Raw genomic sequence first — 22,805 nt, 5'->3', positions numbered from 1 at the left:
TTCTTCAATTTTCTAATAATTGCGCCAACAGTTGTTGCCTTCTCACCAAGCTGCTTGCCTATTGTCCTGTAGCCCATCCCAGCCCTGTGCAGGTCTACAATTTTATCCCTGATGTCCTTACACAGTTCTCTGGTCTTGGCCATTGTGGAGAGGTTGGAGTCTGATTGAGTGTGTGGACAGGTGTCTTTTATACAGGTAACGAGTTCAAACAGGTGCAGTTAATACAGGTAATGAGTGGAGAACAGGAGGGCTTCTTAAAGAAAAACTAACAGGTCTGTGAGAGCCGGAATTCTTACTGGTTGGTAGGTGATCAAATACTTATGTCATGCAATAAAATGCAAATTATTTACTTTAAAATCATACAATGTGATTTTCTGGATTTTTGTTTTAGATTCTGTCTCTCACAGTTGAAGTGTACCCTTGGATAAAAATTACAGACCTCTACATGCTTTGTAAGTAGGAAAACCTGCAAAATCGGCAGTGTATCAAATACTTGTTCTCCCCACTGTATTTAATGGGAGGTGATGGCAAAGACAAGGGAACGTTCCTGACGGGAATTGTTTAGGGATCAATGATTTACTGGTGGGAAGGTTTTTAAGGGAAGGTTAATACTGTAAGAAAGATAAGAAAGATTTGTATGCATCAGGAGATTATTCAATTGATCTTTAACTCAACTCATTGCTGATATTAAAAAAAAAACATTCCCATGTCTCCAATTTACTGGATGCCTGTAACATTTTGCCAGTAAGTGAGATCAGTGCAATGTACTCAAAGCATGCCACAAGTTGGCACCCATTCAATTAAGACTAAAGGAGGGATCAGCATACATATTGAGCTTCAGAAACATGTCTTTATAAGACAAGTCAAAGCATAATCTCAATCATCTCACTCGACAGGCCAGGTTTCTGTAGATACTCGTCACACAGGCATCAATAATAATCAGTATCAATAATAATAATAATAATAATAATAATATGCCATTTAGCAGACGCTTTTATCCAAAGCGACTTACAGTCGTGCGTGCATACATTTTTTTTTTGTGTATGGGTGGTCCCGGGGATCGAACCCACTACCTTGGCGTTACAAGCGCCGTGCTCTACCAGCTGAGCTACAGAGGACCACCAATAACTCTCACACTACCAACATTGCTGAGTAATAACTTCGCCCTGTCTCCATCCTTACCAGATGTTTGTAAACATTTAGCCAGTAAGTGAGATCTGTGCATTGTCTTCCCAAGCATACATAGCAAGTTGGTATGTTTTCAAGATTCACACACAGCAAATTCTCCGGTGTTAAATCAACACTGAGAGTGTTAAATTAACACTGAAAGGGTGGACCCGTACAGACACTGGAAAGTGTTAAATTGATAGGTTATTTTCAGGAGGAGTGGCTTATTAGGGGTGTGGCTTTTATATAGTTATTTTTGGCCACCCATGAGATCCTGTTGATCATGTTAAGTTTGTACACTGCAATGTTAAATTTTCCTTGAATATTATTGCACATTACATATTCTAATACAAAAATATTATTTACATATTATAACAAAGTGGTTACTATCCCATTGGGGATATCACATTGGGATTTGCAAAGGCTTTTAAGGAACTCATACACTCCTGTAAGCTTAATTAAAGCTACAAAAGTGTAAGTGTGCGACCGTAACGCGATAACAATTCAACAGAACAGATTAACCGTAATGACATTTACTCTCACAGGTGGCCAAAAATAACTTCCTGAAAGCCACGCCCTTACTAAACCAAGCGTTCAGTCTTCTAATCTGACCCGCTAGGTCATATCTCAATAACCCAGCATCAACAAACCAACCTTGCTCTTTTTAAAAAACAACCCAACTATGTGCCTGCAACCTAGCAGTTGGGTCATCTGAAAAACCCAGTATTCTTTTGAGTGCAAGCCCTCAAAATAAGGCCTTATGAAATACATATTGTATTGTGTTAAATAATTACATTTAATGATAACATATTCACTTAGGATCTCACTTGGTGAAGTCCATAGGACTGAAAATGAATGGATGCAACAAGTATGTCTCTGTCACTAACAAATTCTGTCATGGGTGGTAACTCTACAATTCACTCAAAATGGGGAAATATGCAAATAAATCATTACACTAAGCAGTGTGTTAATTAAACACTGTTCAGTGTCTATAATTTAACACTGGAGAATTTGCTGTTCATTAATTATAATCCACATAATAATTCACATTTCTTGTTGCTGCAGGATTATTTTCCTGCAGTTGCAAACTGGCTCAAATTAAGTTCCTATATCTGTAAACACCACAGGTTCTCAAAGCTGCAAAATAATAGCACAATTTAAAAAACCTTGGCTCTCATAAAAACCCTCAGCCAATGTCATAGACAAAAGTACTGAAATTCATGTTATAAAGTAAACTACAGAATAAAGTTGGCTGTTATTGCCTTTAAAAGGCCATTAAACCTGAAAGTGTACTTTTTATTGAATAGAAACCTCAGCTGAGTTCTGAAAGAAGACAATTCATAGTAACCCATTCACTATAGCAGTCAGTCAGAGCAATAGCTAGAGAATGTGTTTGGTTTGGAAGCTCTAGAGCCAGCAGCCATTCAAAGCCCTGTTTCTGTTTCCATGGCAACACCCAGTCATAGCAGTAAAGAGAGGGAGAGCAAAAAGGACCCAGGTGGTATAGTCAGTAGCTCTGGACATTATCATGAGTTTTGAGCCAAACAGTAAGTACTATTGTGTGGGCCCTAGAACTTCAGAGAAGAGGAATGACATGGAGCTGAATGATTATTGGTCAATTGATGTCTTATTTCCAGTGTTTTAGCAGTGTATTGTTGTGGCTCAGCACGCATGGCTATTTGTTTGTGTATGTGTTTGTGCTGTTGACATGTAGGCTAGTCCTAACTAAAGGGTGTGAGGGGCTGAGCTGTGGGAATGAAAGCTGAGCTATAGGAATGAAAAAAGTAGCAACAGTGACCTCATGACAATTGAAAACAGAGCAGTGAAATATGGTGAGTTAGAAAATATAAATAATAATGATGTTACATGGTTGACAAATTACAAGGTCCAGGCACTCTAGTGCATTAAATATTCAACCATATACCTTCTTTTTGTATTTGATTTTCCATGTGTTCCTTTCTACGACCCCATTCAATATCAAGCAGCAGATGTTTTTTGATACCTGTAGCTCTCTCGACACAAAGTTGTTGTCCAAAATCAATATGGATTATGATTTTGGACAACAACTTTGTGTCGAGAGAGCTACAGGTATCAAAAAAACATCTGCTGGTTGATATTGAATGGGGTCGTAGAAAGGAACACTTGGAAAATCAAATACAAAAAGAAGGTATATGGTTGAATATTTCATGCACTAGAGTGCCTGGACCTTGTAATTCGTCGACCATGTAACATTGTTGGGGTGGGGATTTGATTCTTCCTGTGTTCCTTTTCATAGATTATGATTTATTATAACAAAGTGGCTTTGATTTGACTAACTTACTGCTATTGACATTCCTTTGATTTAGAGTTACCTAAAGTACAACTATCATATTTCCTAACTAACTTATCTTGTGTGTGTGTGCTTAAGAGTGGGGGTTACAACGTGGACCTGTTTGTGGACGGTCCAGACTATGATCTGCTCTGCACCATCTGTAGATCTGTCCTGAGGTGTCCTGTCAGAGCGGCCTGTAACCATATCTTCTGCAAAACCTGCATCCTACAGTGGCTCAGGAGGTACAGTACACTGGATCATGTCCTCAGTGTAACCTTAACTGGTTATTCATAAGAAAATGCAGTAGCTGTATTATTATGAAAGGTTTGAAGCAACATGTGTTTCTAGGACACAAAATTCATATTTTGGGCACATTTTCACAGTGCTTAAAGATGATTACCATCTAATTTCTTCAGGTTTCTACTGTAGAAAGGAACATTTTAAAGTGTAACATTTATTTTATTGATTCAATTCAGCTTTCTTCTCTAGACAGGAGACGTGTCCCTGCTGTAGGAGACCTATCAGTCCCAGCTTTATGTTTGTCATGTACAAATTGAGTAAAACTATCAGCCGCCTCAGGATTAAGGTGAGACATCCCAGCCTGATGTTGCTAAATGTTTCTTTAATGTAATGGGGTTAATGTTTCTCAAGAAGCAATGTGTGAGGGTCACATAGTAGGAAGTACATTTGATTTTTCAAGCATAGAGGAACTCAGGGAAGGGTTGTCAAACTTTTTATTTTGTTTTGGGGGAGGGGGGGGGGGGGGGGGGGGGTTGTGTTATTTTTTATTGGGTACAGGGGAAGGTAGTGCATTTTTTCCCTTGTTTATATTCGTTTTTTGGCCAGGGTTTACTATATAATTTATTCCTTCCTTACACTCTTAGAAAAAAAGGTGCTAACTAGATCCTTAAAGGGTTCTTCGGCTGTCCCCATAGGAGAACCCTTTTTGGTTGCAGGTAGAACCATTTTGGGTTCCATGTAGAACCCTTTCTACACAGGGTTCTACATGGATCCCAAAAGGGTTCTACCTGGAACCAAAGAGGGTTCTACGTGGAACCAAAAAGGGTTCTCCTATGGGGACAGCCGAAGAACCCTTTTGCAACCCTTTTTTCTGAGTGTAGCCACATTTCCTCATCTACTTGCATGCGCCTCCTCTATATCAAGGTGTGTTGGTACTTCCCTTATGCATTACACTTTTCCGCACACTAACTTTTATTATAAACCGTTGGTTCGAGCCCTGAATGCTGATTGGCTGAAAGACCATATACCACAGGTATTCCCCAAAACATTTTTTTACTGTTCTAATTATTTTGGTAACCAGTTTATAATAGCAATAAGGCACCTCAGGGGTTTGTGGTATATGGCCAATATATCACGGCTAAGGGCTGTATCCAGGCACTCCGGTTTACATCGTGCATAAGAACAGCCCTTAGCCCTGGTATATTGGCATATACCACACCCCTCATGCCTTATTGCTTAACTATACCACAGGTCAATATAATCTACCAGTCTAACTGTCTATCCTGCCCTCTATCCACCATTCATAGTGACAATAGTGGTAGGTGGATCGTTTGTCCAGATCTGCAATAGGCTAACTAGCAATCATACCACATATACATTGTGATGAGGTGTGAATGAAGGAGTCAGGCGCAGGAGGTAAAACACCGAAGTCCAGAGTTTATTCCGTTTACATAAATAAAACGCACCCAGCGTCAAAACAAAACTATCACAAGGGAAATATTCCACCTTGGCAATAACAACCGAGCTACTCGTTCTCACAATGAAACAATCACTCACAAAGACAAGGGGAACAGAGGGAACACTTATACACATACTAATTAGGGGAATGCTAGTAAGCCGGTGACGACGAACGCCGAAACCTGCCCGAACAAGGAGGGGAGGCAGCCTCGGCGGAAGTCGTGACATAAATGCATTCAAAGCTGCATACATTTTCCATAGTAATCCACACGAACAATCACGAACAATCAGGAATAGCTGATAGGCAGGGGAGACATGAGACATGCAGCTCAGAAAGCTCCCCTATTGATCTTGTTTAGGGACAATACAATGATCCTACCTAGACTAGCCTACAACACCACAATGCAATGTATACTTGCATTATTGTTTTCAAGTGAGTTTCTACTAAAGGATGCAGTGAAAATGTAATTTGAATAACGGTGCAAAAGCCTTGTGATTTGAATATTTCATTCTATTTGGATCAGTTGTGGGTCTACTGTCGACAGTTTCTAAGTTCTAGAAAGGCACTAGCAGGCCAGTCTGGCTGTATTTTTACTTCTGATACTGAGATGTGCTGTCTGTTGAGGATCATCATTCTCCCAAGTCTTCCTATAATAATGTGGCCACATATGCTCCCGGCAGGCCCAGTCATCCAGGAAAGCTCTGCCTCCTCTCCAATCCGAGCAGCTATTCCTTGCGCACATAGAACCTAACGCTTCAATATAGCCTAAATGTGTGTCATTTAACTTTCAAGATGTATTACCTTTTATATGTGGCATAAACACAGGTACAATGTTTTAATCTGATTAGGCAACTTCAAAAATCTCCTGTAGGCATGTGCACATTCGTTCAAAATATAATTCCAGCATCCTGAAAATGGCTTGACATTGACACCCTAAAGACTCTGGCAAGTGCGCTAGTCCAGTGTCACTTTGATTATGCCTGCACATCATGGTTCACCAGCAGCCCCAAACATCTAAAAAAAATAAGCTACAGATCAGCCAAAACAAGCTTGTAAGAATTGTACTTGGTGAAGCATTTAAAGCAGCTAGGCTGGCTATCTGTGGAAAAAAAGAGTCGTTTTAATTCAACTTGGTCTGGTCCACAGAATGATTACGGACTCAGCTCCCAGGTACCTATCCACCAGCATAATACCAGAGCCAGAGACTCTAATACTCACTGTTTTAAATATATCTGGTAATAACACATTTTTATATACCGGCACTGTTGAGTGGAACAAACTACCACAGCAACTCAAAGCCATACCAACCATAATCACATTTAAAAAGAATATCAAAAACAGTAGAACCTTTTTAGTCTGTATCTATGTAATTGTATATGTATTTACAGTACCAGTCAAAGTTTGGACACATCTACTCATTCAAGGGTTTTTCTTTATTTGTACTATTTTCTACATTGTAGAATAATAGTGAAGACATCAAAACTATGAAATAACACATATGGAATCATGTAGTAACCAAAAAAGTGTTAAACATATCAGAATATATTTCAAATAGCCACCCTTTGCCTTGATGACAGCTTTGCACACTCTTGGCATTCTCTCAACCAGCTTCACCTGGAATGCTTTTCCAACGGTCTTGAAGTAGTTCCCACGTATGCTGAGCACTTGTTGGCTGCTTTTCCTTCACTCTGCGGTCCGACTCATCCCAAACCATCTCAATTGGGTTGAGGTCGGGGGATTGTGGAGGCCAGGTCATCTGATGCAGCACGCCATCACTCTTCTTCTTGGTCAAATAGCCATTACACAGCCTGGAGGTGTGTCGGGTCATTGTCCTGTTGAAAAACAAATGATAGTCCCACTAAACCCAAACCAGATGGGATGGCGTATCGCTGCAGAATGCTGTGGTAGCCATGCCGGTTTAGTGTGCCTTGAATTCTACATAAATCACAGACAATGTCACCAGCAAAGCACCCCCACATCATAACACCTTCTTCTCCATGCTTTACAGTGGGAAATACACATGCGGAGATCATCCGTTCACCCACACCGCGTCTCACAAAGACACGGCGGTTGGAACCAAAAATCTCCAATTTGGATTTCCACCGGTCTAATGTCCATTGCTCGTGTTTCTTGGCCCAAGCAGGTCTCTTCTTCTTATTGGTGTCCTTTAGTAGTGGAAGGCCTGATTCACATAGTCCCCTCTGAACAGTTGATGTTGAGATGTGTCTGTGACTTGAACTATATGAAGCATTTATTTGGGCTGCAATTTCTGAGGCTGGTAACTCTAATGAACTTATCCTCTGCAGCAGAGGTAACTCTGGGTCTTCCATTCCTGTGGCGGTCCTCATGAGAGCCAGTTTCATCATAGCACTTGATGGTTTTTGCGACTGCACTTGAAGAAACTTTCAAAGTTCTTGAAATGTTCCATATTGACTGACCTTCATGTCTTAAAGTAATGATGGACTGTCGTTTCTCTTTGCTTATTTGAGCTGTTCTTGCCATAATATGGACTTGGTCTTTTACCAAATAGGGCTATCTTCTGTATACCCCCCCTACCTTGTCACAACACAACTGATTGGCTCAAACGCATTAAGAAGGAAAGAAATTCCACAAATTAACTTTTAAGAAGGCACACCTGTTAATTGAAATGCATTCCTGGTGACTACCTCATGAAGCTGGTTGAGAGAATGCCAAGAGTGTGCAAAGCTGTCATCAAGGCAAAGGGTGGCTATTTGAAGAATCTCAAATATAAAATATATTTTGATTTGTTTAACACTTTTTTGGTTACTACATGATTCCATATGTTTTATTTAATAGTTTTGATGTCTTCACTATTATTCTACAATGTAGAAAATAGTAAAAAATAAAGAAGAACCCTGGAATGAGTAGGTGTGTCCAAACCTTTGACTGGTACTGTATGTAATAAATAGGGACCAGAATGGAAATAAGTCCCCGACTTTATTGTGCAAAAATCTTTGTACTGTGTGTACATACAGTGCCCTCTTTAATTATTGAGACAGTGAAGCATTTTTTATTATACTCCAAAAGTTTGGATTTGAAATCAAACAATGACTATGAGGTTAAAGTGCAGACTGTCAGCTTTAATTTGAGGCTCTATTTTTTTTTACATGTTCCCCCCATTTTAGGGGAGCAAATCGTGAATACTCATGAGTGAGAAAGTTACCAATGCACAAATACCACACCCCTCTCACCATTACAATAACATGGGAGGTTAGCATCTGTAACTTTCTCACTCATCATTATTCATGATTCATTCAGGATTATCCGTAATCGTGGTAGCATCCACATTCATGTAGAAGAGTTCAGAAAGATATTCTATTCTTATTTACAATAAAAGTGACTCCAACATGACACAATACATTATCTACCAATCATTCTAAAAATAATCTGAAACACAACAAAAACAAACATCCAATACATTTGTAGTCACAAGCTCGATGTAGTCATTGCGTGCTATGAATATGGGGCCAAATACTTAACTTTTTACTACTTTAATAAAAATAGAAGTGAATTTGTCCCAATACTTTTGGTCCCCTAAAATGAGGGGCTGTGTACAAAAAGTGCTGTAATTTCTAAATGGTTCACCCAATATGGATGTAAATACCCTCAAATTAAAGATGACAGTCTGCACGTTAACCTCACAGGCATTGTTTGATTTCAAATCCAAACTTATTAAGTATAGAGCCAAAAGATCAAAATATACTTTACTGTCCCAATATTTACGGAGGGCACTGTATGTGCTTTTTTTTTACTGACAAATAAAATCAATCAATCATTTTACATTTACATTTTAGTCATTTAGCAGACGCTCTTATCCAGCATAGGTTTTTTTTTTTTTTTTTTTTTTTTCATACTGGCCCCCCGTGGGAAACGAACCAACATCCCTGCCGGCCAAACCCTCCCCTACCTTGGATGACGCTGGACCAATTGTGCGCCGCCCATGGGTCTCCCGGTTGCGGCCGGCTGCGACAGAGCCTGGACTCAAACCAGGATCTCTAGTGGCACAGCTAGCACTGCGATGCCATTTGATGAATGGAAAGAGACATCTGATACAAAACACCAAAACGTTTAATGACATTCAGAGATTGTTAAACCAAGCCTCTGATATTGGGTAGGCCTACAAGGTAGGGAGGGATGTCTTTTCTGTTTGTCCAGATTGACATAGTCTATTTGCTGTGGTGTTGAAAACGCAAATATTGCGTTATTGTTATTGAAGCGCCCGAAGTCGGTATGCTTTGTTTCTTGTCTGTATGGTGCATTGGCACAGAAAATGAAACAGGCAGAGAGACTGAGCTCGACCGCTCTGGTCAGCGAACCCTCAACCTTCTGGCCCGTAGCCCTGCGTGGCATCGACTGTGCCACAAAAGCATGCTGAAATGGTAAAGTCGATATCTACGTTTATAAACACAGGGTGACTACAGTCGTAAACATGTGCACATTTTTTTATAGTACAAGGGGAGGGTCATGTGAAAATATGTTTTACGTTGGGGATAAAAAAAATAATGACACCTTGAGCTAGACCAGCCCCCCCAGTACATTTCGAACTCTCCCTAAATAATTTAAACAACTGACCACAATCTTTGACTTCCACTTTCCCAGTCTTCCACTTCCTCTCCTCTCTCCTCTCTGCTTTCCCCTTCTCACTCTCCCATGTAGTGTAACAACGATGGCTGCTCGGCCACCTTCCCTCTGTCTGAGGAGTTCCTCCATAGTTCCTCCTGTCAGTTCCAGAGGGTCCCATGCCCCCACCAGGGCTGTGGTTCCTTGGTGCACCGGTCAGCCCTGGAGGTCCACTCACAGCACTGCCAGCATTGGAGCCAGCTCTGCACTATGGGCTGTGGTACTCTGCTCACACAGGCCACCCAGCCCCAACACAACTGCTTCAGGTGGGTGGGTGTTAAAACACTGGGAGTGGGTGGATGAGGTGAGACAGAATGAACATGGCGTTTGTATCTTACATTTAGAAGCTTTCCTCACTTTCCTTCTTTTGTAGTAGATGAGGTGAGTTTTCCTGTCAATTCAAACTGAATATCACTGAAAAGGAAAGGAATGATATTCCGTTTGGTTTCCAGGCTAGAATGTCCCCTTTACAATATACAAATTATCTTGGTGTAAATGGATGAATCCTGTTTGATGATGATTATGGTTACCCCAGGCAGCTGAAGCAGCAGGTGGAGTCCCAGAGGCAGAACCACAGAGCCATCGCTAGCGCCCTCAGAAGGAAGATGAGGAGAATGCAGACCACAATGACACAAGTCAGGAGGCAGGTGGCACTCATCTGTGAAAGCCTAGAGGTCATGGGAGAGGGGGAGGAGGGACAGGGAGAGGGGGAAGGAGAGGGGGAGGGGGAGACTACAGGGGAGAGTAACACAAGCATCAGTAGCAGCAGCTCCTAAAATGGAAACAGGGTTTTATTTTTTATTTGACAAATGATTAATTACGTTTTATATTACATAATGGTTTTAATATGAAAGACTGTTTATGCGGAAATGTGAAAAGTAAAGAGGTTTGGATTTTAATGAAACTTTTAATTTCATTTTGGTGTATTTTGTACAGACTGCAGATGTATTCTTATGGATTGTTTTATTTTCATAATGTTTCTATTAGGTTGATTATTGTATTTTGGCAAATCCAAATCTTGAATGATTAAAAACATGACATAAAAACACTTCTTCATGTCTTGGTTTTATTCAATGATCGTTTTCATCTTTCAAGTATTAAATATGGACTGTCTGCTCAAAAGGACATTGAACTGTAAAAAATCAAAGCAACAAGCTCGTTACTGTTTCTCACATGTAAACATTGACCAAAGGTATCACTTAAAGTCGGTTGAAGTTCTGTAATATACAGTATCCCACTACATTTGGTGGCACATCTATACTGAACAAAAATATAAACACAACATGCAACAATTTCTAAGATTTTGCTGAGTTACAGTTCATATAAGGAAATCAGTAAATTTAAATAAATTCATTAGGCCCTAATCTATGGATTTCACATGACTGGGCAGGGGCACAGCCATTGGCTCATGAAACATGGGACCAACACTTTACATGTTGCGTTTATATTTTTGTTCGATGTACTTGTAGTGCTTTGAGAATTTCAGGGGTGTCTTAGTGTCATTGGGCCACAGGGAGGCACTAGTCCAAGTCTGCAGCAGTATTGTCCTGGGAAATCCTCCCGATGGACTCCATGGAGGAGTGTTGTGAGTGTGATGACTGGGCCGGACCCTCCTCCAGTAGCCCAGCTGGAGGACTGTCCATCCCAGAATGCATCAGAGGCAGGTAGATATCGTCCATGTTGGGCAGCACAAATACTTTCTGGAATGGAGAGAAGTTAGGTTAATTGTTTTATTGGGGATAGGTTGTCTTACTTGGGATTTTGAGGGAAGGGGAGGCAAGGGAGAGTAAAATAGGAAGAGATGGATGAGAAAAGACAAGGGAAGGAGAGAGGTGAGAGATACAAGGGTAGACAAGGAAAGAGAGGGAGAGAGAGGAAAAGAGGAGGAGGAGGAGAGGAAAGAGAAGTCTAACCTCAAACTCATCCTGCAGCTTCTTCTCGATCCACTCGGTCACGTGACAGAAGGTGACCTCCCTCTCCCCCAGCTTGGGTCTGACACGCAGGTCCAGCTTGGGAGGCACACAGAAACTGTACCTGGAATACACCCAAACATGCACAAATACAGGATCATCAATAAATACAGAGAGACAGTAACTGAAGGCAACTACCATGTTGACCTAACCTGTGGTCTTATCATCGGTTGCTATCATTTGGCTGGCCCTTTGCTCAACTTGGCACAAAAAGAAAAGTAATGCTCTTTCATGCTTAAGACGCAAGTACATAAATGAAGAGATAAAGTAAATCGGAGTGAATTTGGACTAGGGGCTAGGGGTTGTTTCATGACAAGGCCATAGAGCAGGGTAACCCAACTGGCGGGTCGGGGGCCGAATTTGGCCCCACGGTTGGTTTTATTTGCCCCCCCCCCCCAACCCCCCTAAGTTTTCTGAGCAAAATTATTATTATAAAAAATAATAATAAATAATATATATATATATATATATATATATATCATTGTTGGACATAAAACATTTTAAAAAAACATTTTAGTAATTTAGCAGACGCTCTTATCCAGAGTGACTTACAGTGCATTCGTCTTAAGATAGCTAGATGGGACAACCACATATCACAGGCATAGAAAGTACACTTTTCCTCAATAACGTAGCTATCAGTAGAGTCAGAGCTGTGAGTCAGAGCTAGCAATTATTTAATTTTTTTAGGTAAGCACCATGGTCTTGTAGTGGATGAGAGCTTCGAATGGAAGCCAGTGGAGTGTGCGGAGGAGTGGAGTGACATGAGAGAACATGGGAAGGTTGAAAACTAGACGGGCTGCAGGAGTTTGATGGCACATGCGGGGAGCTGTAAAAACAGCAGCAAGTCAGCTCCAAGTGATTACAATTTTGGAAATCTGTTCCCAAGTATTCACACGCATAATAAAGAGACACGTGATCGTATACAAAGGTAAGCAAGGTTTGAAATTATTATGTTATAGTCAAATATTATATCTGTTTGGGCTTCTTCCGGTCAATTTGCAGTCTATAAATTATCTGTAATTATGTTCCGGCCCCCCAACCTTCTGCTCAAGAAAGAAATTGAGTTCATGATCTCTGTCATTGAGTAACTCTAAGTGAGAGTGGGCCATACCATATTCTATCAGTAGGGGGGAGGGATATTGAGTGTGGTCCGTACCATATTCTATCAGTACGGGGAGGAGAGGATGTTGAGTGTGGTCCATACCATATTCTATCAGTAGGTGGAGGAGGGATCATAAATGTGGGCAATACCATATTCTATCAGTAGGGGGAGGAGGCATATTGAGTGTGGGCCGTACCATATTCTATCAGTAGGGGGAGGAGGGATATTGAGTGTGGGCCATACCATATTCTATCAGTAGGGGGAGGAGGGATATTGAGTGTGGGCCGTACCATATTCTATCAGTAGGGGGAGGAGGGATATTGAGTGTTGACGTACCATATTATATCAGTAAGGGGAGGAGGGATCATAAGTGTGGGCCGTACCATATTCTATCAGTAAGGGGAGGAGGGATCATAAGTGTGGGCCGTACCATATTCTATCAGTAGGGGGAGGAGGGATGTTGACAGCCAGTGTTCCAGAAAGCTCCTGAACCTCCACTGCCAGGAGCAAGGGCGTGTTGGACATCTCCTCAATCTTCTTTTTGATGTACTCATTCTCTGTTGCCTTCTGGAAGTACTTAGACTTAGCAATTTTGTCGACAAATCTCAAAATCCGCCTGCCTGTCCTACCGCCACCAGCAGCAATCCTGCAGAGGGGAGAAGAGGAGGAGAGAGGCCTTATGCTTTCAGAGGTAAATGTCACACTGGTCACAAATGAAAACAGCACTGCTATGATCTAAAACTAAGGGCTCTATTCAATCCATAGCATTGAAGATCCACTTTATAGTGTGATTAACACTTAACATACTTCTGCGATACTTCGACGATCCGGATTGAATCCAGCCTTAGCAGCTCCCCCAAAAAATATTGAGGCTACCAGACAGCCTTTTCATTATTTGTAGCAGTCATAAGGGCATGAAATCAGCAGAAGGCAAGGCAAGTTTATGTGCTCAGAGTGTAGATTTATTTACAGGTCTTGGTGATCCAATGGTGATAGCGCCATAACATACAAAATATACAAGTACATTTACCAAATATACACGGGCAGTAGCCCAAAAGAAATAGCCTTTGTATCAGGCTTAACCTGTCCTATCTGAACGGGCACAGGTAGAGGGTAAGACTGCACAGCCTCCACTTGAGAAACCAAATCTGTCTAACAGGAGCTCAAACAGGTAGGCCTACATAATATAAGCACTTGGCCCCCAGGACCATACAATTACCCAATTGGCAATACAACCGATAAACTGGTTCTACAATGTAAAAGACGATTTCCACATACATTGTTACAATATTACATTCCTCTTAATCAAGATTAATGATTGTTAATTATATTTCAACACCATGCATACACGGAACAATCAATTTATCTTATTCAACGTTCTGACTCCAAAGCGTGGAACGCAGACACGCGGAACTCCGACATAACCCAGGAAATTGAGGTCAAGTCAAATTATTTTATTTTCTATCAAGTCGAGACTCAATTCATCAAATTTGTGACTGGAGTCAGATTTGAGTCCAAGTCATGTGACTCGAGTCCACAACTCTGGTTGTGACTATAGAAAATGGTATTAGGGCTCGAAGTTCACCGTTATAGCACGCTTGAAATGTAAAGATAATTTCCGATTGAGCCGACATATGCAGCATTTACCGTGAATGCAGTCTCCACTAACGTGGGAACATTGCCTTTAAATCTAAATCGAGCTACAACACGGAAAGTGAGCGCTACGGATTGAATCAAGCCCTTAGAGTCAAATACAGCACAAGGTCACTGTCAGGTCACAGTCAGGAAAAACTCCTGGCCGTATCATTCTACATGGCCGATTATATTTGTTGTGTAAGAGAAAGGGACATCAATTACCCTTCAGCACCGGGTGGAGTCCCCTTTTCTCCCACAATGCCTTGGTGCTCTGAGAGCAGTACTTCCTCCTCGTCCGAAGAGCCGGCGCTGGAGGACTCTTCATCACTGTCAGCCAAAACACTGAGGATGGGTCTGGACCTGGACACAAAACACAACAACACAGGTTTCCTGAGTGTCTCGTGTAGCTCAGTTGGTATAGCATGGTATTTGTAATGTCAGGGTTGTGGGTTCAATTCCCATGTGGGACTAGTGTGAAAATGTATGCACTCACTACTGTAAGTCGCTCTGGATAAGCGTGTCTGCTAAATTACTGAAATGTGAAAAATGATTTCAGCTCTCACTGAGACTAACCTTAATCCACATTTTAGTTCAATCCTATTCTCAGCCACAACCCTAGCTTGGTCCACAACCCTAATAGACAGTTTATGTGACACCTAAATCAAACCATATCCAGCAGAGTCAACCATACTGTAAAGACAAGCTCAAATATGATTATCTTTTTATGATGGAACAAGGATCTACTGTAAGAATCCATTTTAATCTGGAAACAGACCAACTAATCAACATCATGTACAGAGAGCTCTGTCGTGTGCAGGCTTTGTTCAGAGGTTCACTATTAGTGGAGTTTGACAGATCAGGAGGGATATTGTAGGTTGGTGTCTTCATTATCAGTTCATTATTTAGCTCACAGTGGGGGCAGACAGAGCATAGCAGATCATCATTACCAGGATGTCAGCATAGATGCTGCAAGGCAGTGGTTATATTGTAGCCTGAAATCCAGACCTGTTTTGTGCTAACATTCAACTTCTTGTACTCTGTGTCATATTCCAAACATGACAAGGAGTGGAATGATAGCACAAACAGACTGGTACCCAGGCTAGTAATTTTGCAGTTCAATTTACAAATAATAATGTTAGTTGTACAACGTAAAATGCATGTTGTACAGTAAATAATATATTTTATTTTAGATGATAGTGCAGTAGTAACTGTAATGTGACTGACCCTAGGCTGCCAGTATCAGTGAGGCTGTCTGTGTCCAGGCTTCCCTCCTTGCCCTCCTTGCCCAGTTTGGACAGGTTGATCTTAGTCTCCAGGGTCATCTGCAGGGCCCCGGTGTACACCACCTCCAGCTCCAGCCACAAGCCTGGAGAACACAAACACACCACATACACATGTACACATGCACGCACACACACACACTCATGCACACACACACACACACACACACTCATGCACGCACACACACACACTCACACATACACACACACTCACGCATGCACACACACACACACACACACACACACACACACCAGAACAGAGATGAAGAGAATGATCAGGTGATTGAGAGGGAGGAGACGGTCCATTGCTCATGTCATCTGATTATGATAAGAGTACTGAGCATCAGATGAGTCGATATTATTACAGTAATCTGTTGTAATCTCAGGGAGCCAGGGAGCTGTTCCCTCCTGCTGGGGACACGCAATACAGCATATTGGTTTGGTGGTGGTCTGTGTGTGTCTATGTGTGTCTATGTGTGTCTGTGTGTGTATCTGTGAACCCATACACACGGGTGCACTTATAGTGCTTGGGCAGGATTTGCTGGCTTGTCCTTAAGAGTCTATTGACACACCCGTGCGTCAATCTAAGTAACATAATAAAAAAATCCCCATCAAAATCCGTCAGATTAAGCTAGAGATATCACGTCTCAATCCACCGCATCCGCCTATGTCGGCCTGCCCCATCTGCGGTGGAAGGTGGCCGAGCTACAGCGGTGTTTGTCAGACCATGAGACATCCCGAAAATCGGTCTTCTCACGGAAATGTCTGTAGCGTCCGAACGTTATGACCACTCTATGGAAAGGGCAGACTCTCACGAATACGATGGATTTCTCTGTTTTGCTCTACGAACCCCACAAGTGTCACGGGACTCGTCTGAAGGTAACCCATACAAACATATGGAAGTATGGAGGTAGTTTTGTGCCCCTAAAAATAAGGTGTTAAATATGTTTCCCAAAAAAATACATTATTTCCTGAGCTTTCTTATATCTGCTAGATATAGGACAGATACTTCAAAACCTTACTCCTTATGCTAATTGTTTTTGACTATATTTTTTGCCATTTATTAATTCAATGTGTTTCTATTGGCTATAGTAGTAAAGGCCAAATAAAATATTTTATCATATATTTATTTTTTATTCCAAATCAAATAGCTAAATGATCATCTTAAAACAATTCCATGTGTTAGCTTAGTACCTCCAGAGAGGGTTAGTCTGTGTGCCCTTTCCTCCTGTCTCTCTGCCCACACCACAATTTGCGCCAGGCACCACGACCCGCGTCACATCCATGCCTCTCTAATCACACATCATCCCATTTACAGATTTATACAGAGCTCCCCCCGCACAGTCCACATTTGTCACCATCATTCTTTTTGGGAATTATAATCTGTTGTAATTTGCTGTAATTTGCGGACCTTCATTTAATTTGCTCCTAAGTACCCTTCCAGAATCTAGATTAGACCGAGGATGACACGCTGTCATTGTCTTTCACTAATTGATGCTCTGAGTAGAGGTTAATGTACTGTATGCAGAGTGGGCCGATTCACTGTGTCATCATTAGGGTCAGGAGTTATTCCTAAACACCAGGCCCTAGTCATCATCGCAGAAACATCAGGGAGAGTAAAAAGGAAGAGTGAGCTTTGTAGTTGACACTCGCCTCTGCTGTTGACCACAGGTCTGGATGCACTGGTGATTTTGGGCAGACAGGAGCCCATGTCCAGTTCAGTCAGAGTCAGCTCATTCATGAAGTAAGGCAGCTGCACAGACACACACACAAACAAACAAAGAAATGGCATTTCGCTCCTCTGTTTTGCTTGTTTCCAGTGGGTTTTGTGGTTATGTTGGCTATATACTACTAGCAAATGACCAAATAGAAACATTGTACAAGCTCCCCTTACTCCTGAAGAGGGGAATTTACACTGTGAGAGCTCACATACTCACTCTGATTTTGCTCAGCTTTTTCTGGATCTTTCTGGAGACAATGTCCGCCCAGTATTTCTCACGCAGGAAGTCCCAGAAGATTCGACCAATCAGTGCATTGACCCAGTCAGTCTGGCCCTCCACCGGGAACTCTGGGAAATCACAGGTGCACTATAGGGAAATAGATACACCACTACAGATTAACACACTATTTAATTATATCATCTATCTGTTTCTAGATGTTTCATTAAGGTGGTCAGGGGAACTCACCCTCACTTTGTTGGTGGGGCTTGTCTCTGTGCTGTTGAGGGGTGGGCTGGGCAGGGGGCTGGGCTGCTCTGAGGGCAGGAAACGAGCCATGTAGGTGGGGTAGTCCAGCAGCGGAGAGCCCACCCTGGATGGTTGGATGGAGGGGACAGAAGGGGGTAATGGGAGGTCCTCTTCAGTGCTCCCCATCCTGCTGGAACCTCTGCTGTCCTGGGACCGTCTTGAGGGGCTCACCCCTCGCACCACCGGCACATCTAGATACAGAGATGACAGTTGTTGGTTCACAGATTTTACGTTGTGGTGATCATTTATTTTAAGAGTTACATGAGAGTGCATCTGTAAGGAAATGTGTAATATTCTCAGCGATAGATTTTGCTTCAGGGGCCTTAGTGGACTGTCTATGATGGAGGGCAACACTGTTCAGTTTACTACCAGGACAGACCAGAGCAGGGGCAGAAACATGTGTGGTTAAGTGCTTTCAGAGCATCACGACAGTACTATATTCTCCTGCATGTTCACGCATCTGTAATCTTGAAATGAACCATCCTGGAATACATGGAACTGGAGCATATAATCCACCAGAGTAACATTTACTTGATTTATCCTTCCCTTTCCACATGTATTGCTAATGCATTATATTTCATGGCCAATATATGTACTGTGTTAAGATTTGTCATTATGCAAAAAACACAAAAGACTAGCGCGAAGTCAATTAAATGATGAAAAAAAGACAACCATACAAAACAACAAAAACAAACAAAAACAGCTTGTCCTACCTGATCTGGACACACATCTGCCAGGCCTTTGCCTCTCCTTCTCCTTCTCCATTACCATGGACGCGGACAGGAAGTGATGAAACCACTCCTCCTTCTCTCTTCCTGTCCGTCCGAAGAGGTATAGGGTTGTAGTGAGGTTGGCTGCTGGTTTGGAGGTGGAGGTGGGTCGTGTTTGGAGTTGGGGGTCTCCCCCCTGCTCCTCTCTTGGGGTCTCCTCTGTACCCCTCTCCTCATCCATGACTCCCTCTCCCTCTGTCAGTTCAATGCAGATAGGGTACTTCAGGTTCCACAGCCTCTTACGGGCTAGCGCAGAGGGCAGCAGGAACACCTGGTATTACAACAAGACTTATTAGAAACCCGTTATATAACACAACATTAATACATCCGGTTATTATCATTATTCATGCTTTCAGACCATCTCAAAAACCGTTGCAAGCGCCATGCTATACCAACTGAGCTACAGATGACCACTACTGATGCGATTATTGTATGCAGCACACATATAAAATAAATGTAAAAAACATCTCAAGGTTTTATGAAGTCAATGAATACAATATAAAACCTTGCATCATATTTCCCCAAATGACCTTTAAGCTTTGAACAGCGAGTGTAAGTTGACAGACCAAGCAGACCTTGCTGTGTTGTAGCTGGAAGCAGCGTGAGCTGACAACCACAGCCTCGGGAGGCCTTTCATCGTAGGTGGTCCTGCGGCTGATGTTGTTCCTGGGGTAGTCCAGGCGGAGGCAGTGCCCCTCCAGGGTGGCGAACACAGAGTGGGTCAGGGACGGGTGGTAGGTCTCTGGGTCGTACTCAAACATCTCGTTCAGCCAGCCCTGAAACAAATGGGAATACACTGAGTTATATAGTGAGACCGTAAGAGAATACTTGAATGACACATGGGAATACACTGAGCATGCTTCAATGACTAAGACAAGCTGTTGTGTAACGAGCTACTTCATCTGTTGATAATAGCTTGTCCTTCAAAACACGTCAATGCAGTTAGTCAAATAATGAACATTCACCATGACACATAGAGAAAGCTACAAAGCAAAATATCAATGTTAGACTTGACACTTTGGGGAGCATAGGTCATTTAAATGGTATTAGTGTTAGAGAGGGAAAGCCTCAAAGCTCTCTCACACTGATGCCCACGACTAACTCTTCACCCCAAAGCTCTCTCACACTGATGCCCACGACTACCTCTTCACCCCAAAGCTCTCTCACACTGATGCCCACGACTACCTCTTCACCCCAAAGCTCTCTCACACTGATGCCCACGACTACCTCTTCACCCCAAAGCTCTCTCACACTGATGCCCACGACTACCTCTTCACCCCAAAGCTCTCTCACACTGATGCCCACGACTACCTCTTCACCCCAAAGCTCTCTCACACTGATGCCCACGACTACCTCTTCACCCCAAAGCTCTCTCACACTGATGCCCACGACTACCTCTTCACCCCAAAGCTCTCTCACACTGATGCCCACGACTACCTCTTCACCCCAAAGCTCTCTCACACTGATGCCCACGACTACCTCTTCACCCCAAAGCTCTCTCACACTGATGCCCACGACTACCTCTTCACCCCAAAGCTCTCTCACACTGATGCCCACGACTACCTCTTCACCCCAAAGCTCAGTCTGACATCCACCTTAAAAACAAACCCAACAATTAACCAACAAGGGAATTATCCCTCCTCACTAACATAACCTCTGTTTCCCCCTGTGGCACTACACTTTACCACTGATAAGACTGTTTTGCCTGCCACTGAACCTGACCAATTACACAGCCCCAGCCTCACTTGCTCAGCTAATTGCCTCGGGAGCTATACCCTGCACCTGGCAAGGTTCTGCTCTGCTGTGCTCTGCTATGCTGTTCTCAGCCAAGGGAGACAACACTAATGAGGCTCTGTATCTTTTTTAGTTTGTAGGAACCTTTTATTGGGCAACGTTAATTGCATTCCAGGCACTTTTAGCTATCGCACAGGCACCACATTAGAAAGTATTCAGGCTCAGAGAGGGCGAGAGGGGGAATGGAGGTGCTGACTTGTTTTAGGAAGAAAAGTTCTAGGAAGTCCATGCCACAGTATGGAGGTGTGCAATTTCAAATATGGTTTTCTATTCAGCCAATTGTTGTGTGGGTGTCGAGATCTGTAAAGACCAAGGCCATTTTCTGACTCCAGTGTTATAAGTCCCCATTCAGACCTAGCTGGTCTTTTGTGCTGAGAGAAATGAACTGTACAAAAAGGAATTCACCTTCAGGTTCTTATGTTGTGACGTGTTTCATTTGCAACTGTATTGTACCTTACATTTTTTCGGAAAGAGTTTTCACTATTGAACATGAACTTACCTTGAGGACGTCTGGTTCGGTGCCGAGGGCATCAGCCTGCTGAACAACCTCAGTCAGGGCCTGAATATCTCTGTGTGGATGTGGCTGAGCGTTGTGTTTGGTTGAGCCCAGCCTGATGAGCAGCAGCCCCAGCAGGAAGCCAAAGGCCATGCCCAGAGCCAGGCCTGACATGTAGGGGCTCAGGGGGAGGATGAAGTAGACATAGGACAACACAGCCACACAGAACAACCCCATGCGTGGTGGAGGTGGTGGAGAGGTGGGCTGACTGACCACACGATGGGGTCCTGAGGAGATCAGAGAACCAGGCAATCTCTGCGGATGCCTGTGATGATGACGCTCGACGGCCACGACCTGCATGACGTCATCGTAGGTGCAGATCTCCAGTTCCTCGGAATTGTCGTTGAGTTTGTTACCGTGGTGATCGTGGACAGAACATGTTCTAGTGGGCAGACCCTTCTTTGGGTGTCTGACGCACGGCCAGTCAAACACCGGCGGAGAGTCACCGTCCGCTCTCTTGGCACTCCGCAGCGGAGACTCTGTGACGCCCACCTCCATGCTGTCCATCCTCCCCACATAGACCCCTCTGGAGCTGGGGGAGCCAGCTGAGTGAGTCCCTGTAGCTCTCTGGTGCTTGGGGCTGCCTGCTGCTGCATTCTCCTTCTCATCCCCCATGATCTTACTGAACATACTGATAGGTTTACTGAACATTGGCTCCTGCATGGCCTCTGAGAACTTCCGCTTTGTGTCCTCCAGCTCCATCTTGAAGAAGCCCGCCTTGGTGCCCTCGGACGGGGATAGAGCGATGGGCGAGGGTGGGGCGGTACGGGAGTCTCCGTCACTCCTTCCCTTAGGCTGAGTCAGGTTCTTCCACTGCAGGTGCAGGTTGAGGCGGGAATCAGACTTGGACTGGGACACCTCTGGCTCTGTGCGGGAGATCTCAGTAGAGATGGACTTGACTAGGCTGAGGAAGGGCCTGGGTCTGAGGGATGAGCCATGAGGGAGCTCCAGCTCTGTGGACAGGGACTTGACCAGGCTAGCCAGGGGCCGGTGGGTGGGGGTGGCTGGGCTGGGGGAGAGGAAGCTGGGGGCTGAGTTGGAGCAGTCCCCCAGGGACCCAGGGGAGGAGGGGGAGAGGGGTACGTGGAAGGCTGGGGAGTGCAGGCAGTGTTGGTTCTCCTCTTCCATGGAGTTCTGTCTCTCCTTGGAGAGGGAGATGTAGGGGGTCTGGTCGTCATAGTTGTGTTCCAGGGGGAAGATGAGCTCGTTGTCATCCAGACTGTCCCACTCACCCTCTGTGCCTGTTAGCTGGATCACGATGCCCCTCCTGAGCTCGCCATGGTGGGCCCCGACTGGGGGAGCAGGAGAGGGAAAGCGGGCCGGGCTCTGGGGGTCATGGGGTGGCCTTAGACCTCCCACTCCACCACCTCCTCCTTCTCTTCCTCTTGCCATATTTTCTCCTATCTCTGCCATTTCTTATCTTTACATTGTAGACCCGAGGCACCTAGGAGTCAACAAAAGAAAGAATAACCCAGTCAGCTACTGTTCATGATTAAGTCCCAGGAGAAAGGGAGAAGAGAAAGAGAGAGAGCTTCCTTTCATATGTTTATGCCTCATTTTCATCATTAGCATTCCTTTCAGTATTTATGCAAAGAGGTATGAATGTAGCTTGACAAGCAAGGGGAAATGACTTA

General features: G+C 43.4%; 2 protein-coding genes across 2 annotated transcripts; one reads left to right on the top strand and one right to left on the bottom strand.

Annotated features, from left to right (window-relative positions):
- Positions 1-3,216: 3,216 nt before the first annotated feature.
- rnf151 (ring finger protein 151) lies at positions 3,217-10,594 on the top strand (the record flags this gene model as incomplete). The annotated part of the gene is made up of 5 exons (XM_084141874.1): positions 3,217-3,255; positions 3,575-3,720; positions 3,968-4,064; positions 9,855-10,084; positions 10,354-10,594. 5 exons carry the CDS (start codon positions 3,217-3,219, stop codon positions 10,592-10,594), a joined length of 753 nt encoding a protein of 250 aa, XP_083998000.1.
- A 744-nt stretch (positions 10,595-11,338) lies between these two features.
- Positions 11,339-22,584, bottom strand: tex2l (testis expressed 2, like; the record flags this gene model as incomplete). The annotated part of the gene is made up of 11 exons (XM_084141742.1): positions 11,339-11,518; positions 11,732-11,852; positions 13,321-13,536; positions 14,748-14,885; positions 15,750-15,891; positions 17,459-17,558; positions 17,743-17,892; positions 17,992-18,242; positions 18,765-19,092; positions 19,397-19,597; positions 21,115-22,584. The coding sequence occupies 11 exons, from the start codon at positions 22,582-22,584 to the stop codon at positions 11,339-11,341; spliced, it is 3,297 nt and encodes a 1,098-aa protein (XP_083997868.1).
- Between the last annotated feature and the right edge of the window lie 221 nt (positions 22,585-22,805).

Source organism: Coregonus lavaretus (genome assembly GCF_964263955.1).
Source record: "Coregonus lavaretus genome assembly, chromosome: 25".
Taxonomy (NCBI): Eukaryota; Metazoa; Chordata; class Actinopteri; order Salmoniformes; family Salmonidae; genus Coregonus; species Coregonus lavaretus.
This window is presented reverse-complemented; position numbering and strand designations above follow the sequence as displayed.